The 15,004-nt window shown below is 53.1% G+C and overlaps 1 protein-coding gene across 3 annotated transcripts in view; it reads right to left on the bottom strand.

Moving 5' to 3' along the window:
• The window catches only part of LOC143767631 (uncharacterized), an 850,082-nt gene that overhangs the window by 60,519 nt on the left and 774,559 nt on the right, over positions 1–15,004 (bottom strand). The window contains exons 1-6 of one of the 3 annotated variants that reach the window (XM_077256070.1): positions 7,728–7,845; positions 7,218–7,359; positions 6,921–7,088; positions 6,714–6,837; positions 6,533–6,630; positions 6,244–6,334 (exon numbers count right to left, since the gene is read on the bottom strand). In XM_077256070.1, coding sequence (XP_077112185.1) covers positions 6,244–6,334; positions 6,533–6,630; positions 6,714–6,837; positions 6,921–7,088; positions 7,218–7,295 — 559 coding nt within the window. In that variant the 5' untranslated portion in view covers positions 7,296–7,359; positions 7,728–7,845. Of the gene's footprint in view, positions 1–6,243; positions 6,335–6,532; positions 6,631–6,713; positions 6,838–6,920; positions 7,089–7,217; positions 7,673–7,727; positions 7,846–15,004 lie in introns of those variants that run through there. The other 2 variants (XM_077256069.1, XM_077256068.1) reach the window with 2 other exon arrangements.

Below are 15,004 nucleotides of genomic sequence, written 5' to 3'. Positions count from 1 at the left end.
ACGCCTCTTCACAGCCTGAGAAACTAGCTACCCCTAGAGAGAAAGCAAAGCCTCACTTGCCTCAGAGAAATAACCCCAAAGTTTAGACAGCCCCCCACAAATAATAACGGTGAGTTAAGGGGAAAATATAAACGCAGAAATGAAAACAAGTTTAAGCAAAGGAGGCACGCTAATCACTAAATAGTCAGAGGATAGCAAGGAATCTGTGCGGTCAGAATAAAACACTATCAAAAATATCCACACAGAGAATACAAGAACCCCCACACCGACTCACGATGTGAGGGGCGCAACTCTGCGTCCCAGAGCTACCAGCAAGCGAGAAAATCACATATAAGCAAGCTGGACTGAACTCATCATATACTGAGAAACATTTTCAAGGAAATGATGAGCAAACAAGAACTAGCAAGACTTAGCTTCTCAGAAGGAGACAGGTCACAAGGGAAGTCCAAGAGAGATCAGAACCAGTACTGAATACAACGACAGCAGGCAACAAGTTAAGGTCCAGGTGGAATTAAATAGGAAACCTGAATAGCAGGAACGAGGCAGCTGGAGCCCAGCTACAGACCAGCCGTATGACTAAAAGCCACCAGAGGGAGCCCAAGAACAAAACTCACACAGTACCACTCACGACCACAGGAGGGAGCCCGAGAACGGAATTCACAACACCCAAGGTACTCCAGTCCGACGCTGCTTCTGAATGCTAAGACTATCGCTCAGGTTTTTGATGAGATCAGGAAGCTTCATGGGGTTCCCTCCGCTGTTGTGTTACATCAGACCCAATTTGTTTCCAAGTTCTGGAAAGCTTTCTGTTCTTGACTGGGGTGCAGCTGTTCTTTTCCTCTTCTTTCCATCCTCAGTTGCATGGACATAACGAACGCATTAATCAGAATTTAGAGGCTTATCTCAGGTGTTTTATCTCTGAAAACCAGAAGGATTGGGCATCTTACTTACCGTTGGCCGAGTATGCTATTAATAATCATTGCCAAGAATCTACCGGCAGGTTAGTATTTGTTTGTGCATACAGTTTCCTTCCACAGTTTGGTACTTTTAGTGAGGGAGGGGACTTCAGGAGTTTCTGAGGAGGAACGTTTTGCTTTATCTCCCTCCTCTGTGTGGCGAGGGGCTCAGAGTAATTTGAGGATCGTGGGAGACAGGTAGAAACCTATTGCTGACAGGAAACACTCGACAGGTCCAGACCTAAATGTGAATGACTTTTTGTGGATATCAACCAGGAATATGAAGTTGAAGATCCTTTCCTGGAAGCTGGGACCTAAGTTTATTGGTCCCTTTAAAATAACCACTGTCATTCTTGAGTTACCTCAGGCTCTTAAGATCCACAATGTGTTCCACAGGTCTTTACTCAATAAATATGTAGAACTTCTTGAGTCCTCTCCCTGCTGCCGCCCTCAATCCTTATTGATGGTAATTTGGAGTTCCAGATTTTGATGATTGTTTATTCCCGTTTTCAACATTGTGTCCTGTAGTACTTAATGCACTGGAGGTAATATGGTCCAGAAGTGAGGATGTGGGTTTCTGCATCAGAAGTGAATTCCCCTAGGCTGGTTCGTTCGTTCCATGCCTCATCCTGAAAAACCAAGTCCTGAGTGTCCGGAGGCCACTCATAGAAGGGGAGGATACTGTCACGGGTGCATCAGTCAGTCATTCTGGATCCGGCTACAGAAGGTCTTTGCGCTGAGCTCTGCAGGCAATTTCTGGATCTTGTACCTCTGTTGCGAAGTGATATCCTTCTCCCTCTAGGACCTAGCAGTGATCTTCACTACTGCTGACTAACACACCTTTGCTGGATGTTTAAATTCCTTTAGTCGCTTTAGCAAGGAGCCAGTGATAGTTCTACTATTTCCCTTTGTCTGGTTGGAAGTACTTGTAATCAACTAGCTCCTTCTTGGTGTTCTCTTGGAAGGATAGCTGGCGTGACCTTTTTGGTGTCTTCTCAAGCTAAGTGTATTCCCTACTTTGTTTACCTTATTTGTTTTTAGTTGTAGTGGGGGCTGACTAGTGATTACCCCATCCTTCTCCAGGGTCAGCCAGGGATTAGGCTCCTGCTCGACGATAGTTGAAGAACCAGGAGTGGCTACTTGGTTTTTGCTAGAGCTTCTCATAATGGAGTTAGGCTTGTACTGCAGATAGCCGTTGGGTAACAGTCCTGGGCAGTCCCTGGTACTGTAGAAGCTCACCCAATGGGTCAGGATGGCAGTCAAGGACATGGATTAGGAGTCACGGGCAGTACAGGATTTGGATACTGGTAGACCAGCTATAGGAGAATATACAGATGGTATGGATTCTGGCTCACCCAGATGACAGACACTGATCCTTGTTCAAACAGTGCAGATTTTGAGACAAGCCAGGAAGGACACTGGTGCTAATTCAATCAACACAGGTTTCAGGAACATATTTAGACAACATGGAAATCAGGAACAGGTTATGGACCAGGGACCTGGATATAAACTACTTACATACATACACTAAGAGAAAATACAGGAGTTGTTCAGGCACCTCCCTACTAAGGCTGCTGTCACACTAGCAGTATTTGGTTAGTATTTTACATCTGGTTTTGGCTTACAAATACTGGAGTGGAACAAAGAGGAAAAGTCTAATAGAAACATATGCACCACTTCTGCATTTATCAACCACTCCTGGTTTTGGCTTACAAATACTGATGTAAAATACTGACCAAATACTGCTAGTGTGACGGCAGCCTAAGGAGGGTGCTTTACATACAAGTGCTTCTCACAATATCAGAAAATCATCAAAAAGTTAATGTATTTCAGTTCTTCAATACAAAAAGTGAAACTCACATATTACATAGAGTCATTACAAACAGAGTGATCTATTTCAAGTGTTTCTTTCTGATAATGATGATGATTATGGCTTACAGCCAATGAAAACCCAAAAGTCATTATCTCAGTAAGTTAGAATACCTTATAACACCAGCTTGAAAAATTATTTTAAAATCAAAAATGTTGGCCTACCGAAATGTATGCTCAGTAATTGTGCTCAATACTTAGTTGGGGCTCCTTTTGCATCAATGCGGTGTGACATGGAGGCAATCAGCCTGTGACACTGCTGAGGTGTTATGGAAGCTCAGGTTGCTTTGATAGCAGTCTTCAGCTTGTCTGCATTGTTGGGTCTGGTGTCTCATCTTTCTCTTGACAATACCCCATGAATTCTCTATGAGGTTAAGGTCAGGTGAGTTTGCTGGCTAATCAAGAACAGTGATACTGCGGTTTTTAAACCAGGTATTGGTACTTTTGGCAGTGTGGACAGGTGCCAAGTCCTGCTGGAAAATGAAATTTTCATCTCCAAAAAGCTTGTCGGCAGAGGGAAGCATGAAGTGCTTTAAAATTTCCTGGTAGACAGCTGCGCTGACTTTGGTCTTCATAACACACAGTGGACCTACACCAGCAGATGACATGGCTCCCCAAACCATCACTGATTGTGGAAACTTCACACTAGACCTCAAATTCAAGCAGTTTGGATTGTCTGTCTCTCCACTCTTCCTGCAGACTCTGAGACCTTCATTGCTAAATGAAAAGCAAAATTCACTTTCATCTGAAAACACCACCTTGGATCATTGAGCAACAGTCCAGTTCTTTTTCTCCTTGGCCTAGGGAAGACGCTTCTGGCATTGTCTGTTGGTTACGAATAGCTTGACACAAGGAATGAGACACTTGTAGCCCATGTCCTTGATACGTCTGTGTGTGGTGGCTCTTGCAGCAATGACTCCAGCAGCAGTCCACTCCTTGTGAATCTTCCCCAAATTTTTGAATGGCCTTTACTTAACAATCCTTTCAAGGCTGTGGTTATCGTGGTTGTTTGTGCACCTTTTTCTACCACACTTTTACCTTCCACTCAACTTTCCATTAATATGCTTGGATACAGCACTCTGTTAACAGCCAGTTTCTTTAGCAATGTCCTTTTGTGGCTTCCCCTCCTTGTGGAGTGTCAGTGACTGCTTTATGGACATTTATCATGTCAGCAGTGTATCCCATGATTGTGGAGCTACTGAAACAGACTAAGGGACCTTTTGTAATGCTTAGGAAGCCTTTGCAGGTGTTTTTCATTAATTATTATAATTGACTGAAATAATGGCTTTTGGGGTTTCATTGGCTGTAAGCCATAATCATCAACATTAACAAAAATAAACACTTGAAATAAATCACTCTGCTTGTAAGGACTCTAAAATATATCAGTTTCACTTTTTGTATTGAAGAACTGAAATAAATTAACTTTTTGATGATATTCCAATTTTGTGAGAAGCACCTGTACCTGATGCCTACCAGCTTTTGGCTGGAGCAACTCCCACAGCACTGCAGCGAGCACTGCCCCTTTAAGAATCGGAGCGAGTGTACGCAGACCTAGAGAAGCAGGAAGGCACAACAGGGAACAGATAGATCGCCGACTGGCCGGGACATTGAGCATGTTGGCATCCGTGCCACAGGAGTGAGAATGACCACACTGGGACGTCAGAATCGCCTTTACAAATGTAACAGCATCGTTACCCTCTGATTACCGGCCCATTACAATATTTTTCTTCAAGTGATTTTCTAACCTGTCAGCACAGTCTACTTACGCTGTCATTTGGCCTCAAAACAATCCCGAGACATTTCAGGACTAAACATCATAGTGACAGTTCCCTTTTTAGGGTGCGGGGTATAGATATGCTCAATGTTAATATCCGTGGCGGGAATTTGTTTAAACGTTTGGGCCAACTGGAAACACGTTGGATTTGGTCCCTCAATACCGTATACCCTGCAGGTCTGAATGAGAACATTAGTTATGCTCCCTTCCTGTAGTCGCTGCACTGGTGTGCTTAGTGTGCCTTCTTGCAATTTGTGCACATTTTGTTTTAATTCTTTTATTGTTGTTCTGTTTTTAATTCACCTTTTTATTACTTAGGATTCCCATATCGCTATACTGAATTAGTTATTGTGCTTTTGGAACTCATCTGGACTATGTGACATGGAAATTGAAGCTGATGGACTGCTATTTTTGTCATTTTTCCCTACCCTGATAAAGTCATCGTTTGGATTCTTTTCTTGCCCATTGGGGTGTAGGGGACATATACGGACAAGCTGTTAGTACTGTTAGTACTTTTTATGATGCTATCATCAATGCTCATGTGCCTTGTGGGACTGTACCATGTTATATTGTTGTGTTTATGGTCATTGTATTTTATATTATTATTTGATATATTATATTATGTAAAGTGGTCACAGTCTCCTCTTGGCCAATGTGTCTCTCTCTTTGTACAATTCATTTTTATAACTGCATTTGTCCGTATGTTTTATTTGATATGCTGTTATATCTGCATATCTCCTTGTTGTCCTTCTACGCTAATAGTTGCTTCTAAACGCTTCTGTTTGCCCTTTCCATTGCCCCTATTGTAGATGGCGTCTACGCACTGATCACTTTAGGCGCATGCGCCGCTCTGTTACTGCTCCGTCCTTCTGACAGCCGCGCACGTACTTCCGGATCACATGGGGCCCCATGCGTTTCCGGTCGTCGTTGTTCGGCGTGCTGGACTGGGCGGAAGCAGTGTGTTGCAGTGGCGTGCAGTCTCTATTATGGGTTTCCTATATATACTCCTCTATGCCCATTCTATGTACGCGTCCCCTGAGGAAGGTATCCTAACTGAAACGCGCGTCGGGGTGGATCGGGGTCCCCATACTGCGGAGGTTTACCACGGGATCGCTATTACCAGGTGATGTGTAGTAGTTCATTTATGTACCTTTACCTGTATAATCACTGGTTTATTTACATTTCTTCCATGTACTCTGGATGAAGTTCTGCTATCCTGTGGGGCTGTGCCTCTACGAATTGCACTATATACCATCTTTTTATAGTATACTTTAAATTCTCTGCAGCTGGGGATCGCCGTACCTTGGGCTGGTTTATTGTTCACATGTTGCTGCTGGCATTTTTGTCATCTTTTAGCCCTTTCTAACACTAACTCTCTGGTTGTTATATGTATAATTTTATCCAATAAAGTGTTGTTCTATGTTTGGACTCTATGACTGCGTGGTGCTCTTTTGTCTTTGTCATTTGGCTTTGTAGTTTACAGACCTGGACAGGTAATGGTCAGTGCCTCCTAATTTATGTTGGTAGGTGGATTTCCCAGATTGTAAGCTCTATAGAAAAGAGCTTTCAATATCCAGTCATTGGGATAGTGTGACATGACTGAACTACTTCTTTACTTCTCTATACTTAGTGGTTACTACTCACCTGGGTAGTCATATGTAGGAATCTCCTCTTTACACCGCTCATCACCCGTCACATATGTCTCTGTAGTATTAATATGGGTCAGATCTTCACCCTGAAACAAATATTGTAAAAGTCACAGACAGATGGAGAAGTCACATATATGATCAGCTCTAATCCTGCCATCTCCACCGTTCTCATTACACAAGTATAAAACATATAATACTGGTGGATAAAACAAGACTGAGCACAAGACCTTCACAGCTGTCTACACATCATAGGGGAGATCTCCTGACACCTTCTCTCCATCTACCTGATGATCCTGAGGAACATTGGGATCTTCTTGTTTACAGTCCTGTGGAAGAAGAGGACGGGGACATCTCTCTGGTGTTGTCATCTTACTGGATAGATCTGGAGGAAACACATACAGGGACTGAATTCATTCTTTACATACAGATAATTATAGGCCGTGTGTATTTAGTCCTGTCTATTACCTGGTGATGTGAGGGGCTGGGGAACCTCCATCATGACGTCCTTGTACAGATCTTTGTGTCCTTCTAAATACTCCCACTCCTCCATGGAGAAATAGACAGCGACATCCTGACACCTTACAGGAACCTGACACATACAATGATACCGTCATCCCCCCGATCCCATCATAGCGTTACTGTGTAATGTCCCAGCATTCCCAGCAGTGTCACCTCTCCAGTCAGCAGCTCAATCATCTTGTAGGCGAGTTCTAGGATCTTCTGGTCATTGATGTCCTCATGTATCAGGGGTTGAGGTGGAGGCCCCGTGATTGGGCTCAGGGGTCTTCCCCATCCCTCAGACACAGGGTCACTAGAGGTCTTGTTCACCACTGTGTAATCCTGGTTATGGAGAGACACATTAATAAATCTCACTACAGACATTTCCAGAGTCCTCACCTCTCCAGTTCTGTCCATCTGTTATTCCCATAGATAAGAATTATGTAATGTGACGTCATCAGAATCTCTCACCTCTCCAGTAAGCCGGAAGAGGATCTCTAGGGTGAGGTGTAATATCTTCTCCGCCATCTTGTCTCTGTCCATATTCATCTTTGATGGATAAGCCAAAAAAATTCTCTTCTATGGAAAGATCTTCACTGAGAAGATCCGAGACCTGAATGAGAAGATGAGCCGATGTAATATCATAAAAATCCTGTGTAATAATACAATTACTGGAGATAATAAGGGAAATATATGAGGAGATTTATTATTTTACACTATTTAGTTTTCTTCTTTGACATCTACTAATAAAACCTATATATTTAGGCCACAGACAACAAGCAGTTTCTTCTTCGGAGTCGGCAGCTGAATATGTTTCTCTCATAGACTCATCTTCCATAACGCAGAGAATAATGGATCCTCCAGCACCGACCTCCACCCGCAGAGCCGCACTCCACATAGAGAATAATGGAGCCTCCAGCACCGACCTCCACCCGCAGAGCCGCCCTCCACACAGAGAATAATGGGGCCTCCAGCACCGACCTCCACCGCAGAGCCACACTCCACATACGAGAATAATGGGGCCTCCAGCACCGACCTCCACCCACAGAGCCGCACTCCACATAGAAAATAATGGAGCCTCCAGCACCGACCTCCACCCGCGGAGCCGCACTCCACAGAGAATAATGGAGCCTCCAGCACCGACCTTCACCCGCAGAGCCGCACTCCACATAGAGAATAATGGAGCCTCCAGCACCGACCTCCACCCGCAGAGCCGCACTCCACATAGAGAATGGGGCCTCCAGCACCGACCTCCACCCGCAGAGCCGCCCTCCACATAGAGAATAATGGAGCCTCCAGCACCGACCTCCACCCGCAGAGCCGCACTCCACATAGAGAATAATGGGGCCTCCAGCACCGACCTCCACCCGCAGAGCCGCCCTCCAGATAGAGAATAATGGGGCCTCCAGCACCGACCTCCACCCGCAGAGCCGCACTCCACATAGAGAATAATGGAGCCTCCAGCACCGACCTCCACCCGCAGAGCCGCCCTCCAGATAGAGAATAATGGAGCCTCCAGCACCGACCTCCACCCGCAGAGCCGCACTCCACATAGAGAATAATGGAGCCTCCAGCACCGACCTCCACCCACAGGGCCACACTCCACATATGGTAGAGGCTAAATCCAAGTCGGCTAAAGGACCTCTGCCCATGTGACCGGAAGGGGCGGTGCCTCTTCCTCCATAGAACAGACAGAGCAGACACGAGGAAGCTGTGGATGTCATGGCGGGATTTTGTGCAGGATTTGGTTTTGGAGTGTTTTGTGCAGGATTTGCCTCTTCCTCCATAGAGCAGAGCAGACAGGAGGAGGCTGTGGATGTCATGGCTGGATTTCGAGGATTTTTGTGCAAGATTTGGGGTATTATGGGGGTCATTCTCCAAAGTCATAGATCAGGTAAGTGGGAGTCTGCCTGGGGAGAATGGGGCGGTGATGCTTGCATGGGGGGGTGGTGATGCTTGCATGGGGCTGCCTGTAGAGAATGGGGTGGTGTTGCTTGCATGGGGTTGCTCGGGAGAATGGGGTGGTGATGCTTGCATGGGGCTGCCTGGGGGAGAATGGGGTGATGCTTGCATGGGGCTGCTGGGGAGAATGGGGTGGTGATGCTTGCATGGGGCTGCCTGGGGGAGAATGGGGTGGTGATGCTTGCATGGGGCTGCCTGGGGGAGTATGGGGTGGTGTTGCTTGCATGGGGCTGCTGGGGAGAATGGGGTGGTGATGCTTGCATGGGGCTGCCTGGGGAGAATGGGGGGATGATGCTTGCATGGGGCTGCCTGGGGAGAATGGGGTGATGCTTGCAAGGGGCTGCCTGGGGGAGAATGGGGTGATGCTTGCATGGGGCTGCTGGGGAGAATGGGGTGGTGATGCATGCATGGGGCTGCCTGGGGGAGTATGGGGTGGTGTTGCTTGCATGGGGCTGCTGGGGAGAATGGGGTGGTGGTGATGCTTGCATGGGGCTGCCTGGGGAGAATGGGGGGATGTTGCTTGCATGGGGCTGCCTGGGGAGAATGGGGTGGTGTTGCTTACATGGGTCTGTCTGGGGAGAATGGGGTGGTGGTGGTGTTGCTTGCATGGGGCTGCTGGGGAGAATGGGGTGGTGTTGCTTGCATGGGGCTGCTGGGGAGAATGGGGTGGTGATGCTTGCATGGGGCTGCCTGGGGGAGAATGGGGTGGTGATGCTTGCATGGGGCTGCCTGGGGGAGAATGGTGTGGTGATGCTTGCATGGGGCTGCCTGGGGGAGAATGGTGTGGTGATGCTTGCATGGGGCTGCCTGGGGGAGAATGGGGTGATGCTTGCATGGGGCTGCCTGGGGGAGAATGGGGTGATGCTTGCATGGGGCTGCCTGGGGGAGAATGGGGTGATGCTTGCATGGGGCTGCTGGGGAGAATGGGGTGGTGATGCTTGCATGGGGCTGCCTGGGGGAGAATGGGGTGGTGATGCTTGCATGGGGCTGCCTGGGGGAGTATGGGGTGGTGTTGCTTGCATGGGGCTGCCTGGGGAGAATGGGGTGGTGTTGCTTGCATGGGGCTGCCTGGGGAGAATGGGGTGGTGATGCTTGCATGGGGCTGCCTGGGGAGAATGGGAGGATGTTGCTTGCATGGGGCTGCCTGGGGAGAATGGGGGGGATGTTGTTTGCATGGGACTGCGTGCTGGAGGGGCCTGCCTGGGGAAGGGTGACTGCATGCTGGGGGTCTCAGTGGGAAGGGGGAGTACATATAATGCAGTGTAACGTGGCACAGCTGTGGAGGTGCACAAAGAGGGTTCCCAAACCAGAAGATCTATATGAAATAAACTTTGGCACTCAACTTGCAGTGATATGAATTTTTTAATGGCAGCCACTTGTACAGACGTTTCGGTCACACATATTGACCTTCTTCAGTGTACTGGTCTCTTAGAGACACTATTCGTGTGTGGCTTTAAGAACAGAATGAGGTCCTAATTATGGATCCTCTGTATAAATATGGTAATGAAGCACAGTATCCGAGGATGTATCACCTTTAGATCTAGTTAATGGATCAAAAAGAGCAAGTTGGTTAGACTAGTAGATATCATGGATATAGTGATACGTTGTGTGTCCTCTTCAGGAGTAAACAACCTGTATAATAATAAACAGCGTGGATCCAAAAGCTGGACCCAAGTATAAGACTCCCTTGTCGGGAGAGGCAGGGCTCCGGATGTGGAACGCGGTATCCGCCGCTGGTTCTGTGGCGCCACAGAACCAGCAGCGGATACCGCGTTCCACATCCGGAGCCCTGCCTCTCCCGACAAGGGAGTCTTATACTTGGGTCCAGCTTTTGGATCCACGCTGTTTATTATTATACAGGTTGTTTACTCCTGAAGAGGACACACAACGTATCACTATATCCATGATATCTACTAGTCTAACCAACTTGCTCTTTTTGATCCATTAACTAGATCTAAAGGTGATACATCCTCGGATACTGTGCTTCATTACCATATTTATACAGAGGATCCATAATTAGGACCTCATTCTGTTCTTAAAGCCACACACGAATAGTGTCTCTAAGAGACCAGTACACTGAAGAAGGTCAATATGTGTGACCGAAACGTCTGTACAAGTGGCTGCCATTAAAAAATTCATATCACTGCAAGTTGAGTGCCAAAGTTTATTTCATATAGATCAGTGGGAAGGGGGTCATGTTTCTTGCTAGCGGGGCTGGGTGTCTGTTGTGAAGGGGGGCTGCAGGTCTCTGGGGAAGAGAGGCTGTGTGCTGGAGTCTGTTGTGAAGGGGGTCATGTTGCCTGCGTGGGGGATCTGCGTGCAGGGGGGTCTACCTGCAGAATGGGGCTGATGTTACTCGCATGGGTCTGTGTGGTGTGGGGGGCTGATGTCACGTGCTGTGCAGGTCAGTGTGTGTGATGTCACTTGCGGTGGGGGGTGCAGGGATGTATAGTGCTGTGTGTGGGGGCGAACAGGGGAGGGGATGAATGATGATGGAGATCTGAGGGATTTATATTACTTGGCATGAGAATCTCTGCCTGATGGTGAGGGGTCGGTCCTGTTAATATTATTAATATTATTGGGGACACATGCTGTCAGGTTGATGACTGACCTATGACCTCTGGGAGCGAAACAGCTTTACAACAATGTCTCCAGATCCCTGGCTTTATCCTCCCCTCGCACGCTGTGCTGGTCAGTATTAGCCCGGTGGCCACTGGTGTCAGCCACTACTTGTATCCAGTTTTCTGCATGATTTTTTTTTCTGTTTTTTCCTAGGTATTCTGACTTTTCCCCATCCTGTGCCCCCCCCCCCCCCCCCCCCCCAGAGCAGTGACCTCCCTGCAGATGTCATTACATCACTGGACTTCTTTTCACCAAGTGGAATGGCGGTGCCCCCGCAATCCATGTGAGGACACAAAGGGATGACACTGTGTGCATCTGATAATGTCAGATAGATGAGTATAATTACTTTAAAAAAAAAAAAAAAAATCCCTTTTTCTCGATTTGCCCTCCCTCTGTCTCCCCCGCTGCCCTCCCTCTGTCTCCCCCGCTGCTCTCCCTCTGTCTCCCCCGCTGCTCTCCCTCTGTCTCCCCCGCTGCTCTCCCTCTGTCTCCCCCGCTGCTCTCCCTCTGTCTCCCCCGCTGCTCTCCCTCTGTCTCCCCCGCTGCTCTCCCTCTGTCTCCCCCGCTGCTCTCCCTCTGTCTCCCCCGCTGCTCTCCCTCTGTCTCCCCCGCTGCTCTCCCTCTGTCTCCCCCGCTGCTCTCCCTCTGTCTCCCCCGCTGCTCTCCCTCTGTCTCCCCCGCTGCTCTCCCTCTGTCTCCCCCGCTGCTCTCCCTCTGTCTCCCCCGCTGCTCTCCCTCTGTCTCCCCCGCTGCTCTCCCTCTGTCTCCCCCGCTGCTCTCCCTCTGTCTCCCCCGCTGCTCTCCCTCTGTCTCCCCCGCTGCTCTCCCTCTGTCTCCCCCGCTGCTCTCCCTCTGTCTCCCCCGCTGCTCTCCCTCTGTCTCCCCCGCTGCTCTCCCTCTGTCTCCCCCGCTGCTCTCCCTCTGTCTCCCCCGCTGCTCTCCCTCTGTCTCCCCCGCTGCTCTCCCTCTGTCTCCCCCGCTGCTCTCCCTCTGTCTCCCCCGCCCGCTCTCCCTCTGTCTCCCCCGCCCGCTCTCCCTCTGTCTCCCCCGCCCGCTCTCCCTCTGTCTCCCCCGCCCGCTCTCCCTCTGTCTCCCCCGCCCGCTCTCCCTCTGTCTCCCCCGCCCGCTCTCCCTCTGTCTCCCCCGCCCGCTCTCCCTCTGTCTCCCCCGCCCGCTCTCCCTCTGTCTCCCCCGCCCGCTCTCCCTCTGTCTCCCCCGCCCGCTCTCCCTCTGTCTCCCCCGCCCGCTCTCCCTCTGTCTCCCCCGCCCGCTCTCCCTCTGTCTCCCCCGCCCGCTCTCCCTCTGTCTCCCCCGCCCGCTCTCCCTCTGTCTCCCCCGCCCGCTCTCCCTCTGTCTCCCCCGCCCGCTCTCCCTCTGTCTCCCCCGCCCGCTCTCCCTCTGTCTCCCCCGCCCGCTCTCCCTCTGTCTCCCCCGCCCGCTCTCCCTCTGTCTCCCCCGCCCGCTCTCCCTCTGTCTCCCCCGCCCGCTCTCCCTCTGTCTCCCCCGCCCGCTCTCCCTCTGTCTCCCCCGCCCGCTCTCCCTCTGTCTCCCCCGCCCGCTCTCCCTCTGTCTCCCCCGCCCGCTCTCCCTCTGTCTCCCCCGCCCGCTCTCCCTCTGTCTCCCCCGCCCGCTCTCCCTCTGTCTCCCCCGCCCGCTCTCCCTCTGTCTCCCCCGCCCGCTCTCCCTCTGTCTCCCCCGCCCGCTCTCCCTCTGTCTCCCCCGCCCGCTCTCCCTCTGTCTCCCCCGCCCGCTCTCCCTCTGTCTCCCCCGCCCGCTCTCCCTCTGTCTCCCCCGCCCGCTCTCCCTCTGTCTCCCCCGCCCGCTCTCCCTCTGTCTCCCCCGCCCGCTCTCCCTCTGTCTCCCCCGCCCGCTCTCCCTCTGTCTCCCCCGCCCGCTCTCCCTCTGTCTCCCCCGCCCGCTCTCCCTCTGTCTCCCCCGCCCGCTCTCCCTCTGTCTCCCCCGCCCGCTCTCCCTCTGTCTCCCCCGCCCGCTCTCCCTCTGTCTCCCCCGCCCGCTCTCCCTCTGTCTCCCCCGCCCGCTCTCCCTCTGTCTCCCCCGCCCGCTCTCCCTCTGTCTCCCCCGCCCGCTCTCCCTCTGTCTCCCCCGCCCGCTCTCCCTCTGTCTCCCCCGCCCGCTCTCCCTCTGTCTCCCCCGCCCGCTCTCCCTCTGTCTCCCCCGCCCGCTCTCCCTCTGTCTCCCCCGCCCGCTCTCCCTCTGTCTCCCCCGCCCGCTCTCCCTCTGTCTCCCCCGCCCGCTCTCCCTCTGTCTCCCCCGCCCGCTCTCCCTCTGTCTCCCCCGCCCGCTCTCCCTCTGTCTCCCCCGCCCGCTCTCCCTCTGTCTCCCCCGCCCGCTCTCCCTCTGTCTCCCCCGCCCGCTCTCCCTCTGTCTCCCCCGCCCGCTCTCCCTCTGTCTCCCCCGCCCGCTCTCCCTCTGTCTCCCCCGCCCGCTCTCCCTCTGTCTCCCCCGCCCGCTCTCCCTCTGTCTCCCCCGCCCGCTCTCCCTCTGTCTCCCCCGCCCGCTCTCCCTCTGTCTCCCCCGCCCGCTCTCCCTCTGTCTCCCCCGCCCGCTCTCCCTCTGTCTCCCCCGCCCGCTCTCCCTCTGTCTCCCCCGCCCGCTCTCCCTCTGTCTCCCCCGCCCGCTCTCCCTCTGTCTCCCCCGCCCGCTCTCCCTCTGTCTCCCCCGCCCGCTCTCCCTCTGTCTCCCCCGCCCGCTCTCCCTCTGTCTCCCCCGCCCGCTCTCCCTCTGTCTCCCCCGCCCGCTCTCCCTCTGTCTCCCCCGCCCGCTCTCCCTCTGTCTCCCCCGCCCGCTCTCCCTCTGTCTCCCCCGCCCGCTCTCCCTCTGTCTCCCCCGCCCGCTCTCCCTCTGTCTCCCCCGCCCGCTCTCCCTCTGTCTCCCCCGCCCGCTCTCCCTCTGTCTCCCCCGCCCGCTCTCCCTCTGTCTCCCCCGCCCGCTCTCCCTCTGTCTCCCCCGCCCGCTCTCCCTCTGTCTCCCCCGCCCGCTCTCCCTCTGTCTCCCCCGCCCGCTCTCCCTCTGTCTCCCCCGCCCGCTCTCCCTCTGTCTCCCCCGCCCGCTCTCCCTCTGTCTCCCCCGCCCGCTCTCCCTCTGTCTCCCCCGCCCGCTCTCCCTCTGTCTCCCCCGCCCGCTCTCCCTCTGTCTCCCCCGCCCGCTCTCCCTCTGTCTCCCCCGCCCGCTCTCCCTCTGTCTCCCCCGCCCGCTCTCCCTCTGTCTCCCCCGCCCGCTCTCCCTCTGTCTCCCCCGCCCGCTCTCCCTCTGTCTCCCCCGCCCGCTCTCCCTCTGTCTCCCCCGCCCGCTCTCCCTCTGTCTCCCCCGCCCGCTCTCCCTCTGTCTCCCCCGCCCGCTCTCCCTCTGTCTCCCCCGCCCGCTCTCCCTCTGTCTCCCCCGCCCGCTCTCCCTCTGTCTCCCCCGCCCGCTCTCCCTCTGTCTCCCCCGCCCGCTCTCCCTCTGTCTCCCCCGCCCGCTCTCCCTCTGTCTCCCCCGCCCGCTCTCCCTCTGTCTCCCCCGCCCGCTCTCCCTCTGTCTCCCCCGCCCGCTCTCCCTCTGTCTCCCCCGCCCGCTCTCCCTCTGTCTCCCCCGCCCGCTCTCCCTCTGTCTCCCCCGCCCGCTCTCCCTCTGTCTCCCCCGCCCGCTCTCCCTCTGTCTCCCCCGCCCGCTCT

The sequence above is a fragment of the Ranitomeya variabilis genome, chromosome 4 (assembly GCF_051348905.1).
Source record: "Ranitomeya variabilis isolate aRanVar5 chromosome 4, aRanVar5.hap1, whole genome shotgun sequence".
NCBI lineage: Eukaryota > Metazoa > Chordata > Amphibia > Anura > Dendrobatidae > Ranitomeya > Ranitomeya variabilis.
The sequence above is the reverse complement of the archived record's forward strand: the minus strand, read 5'-3'. Positions and strand labels throughout refer to the sequence as shown.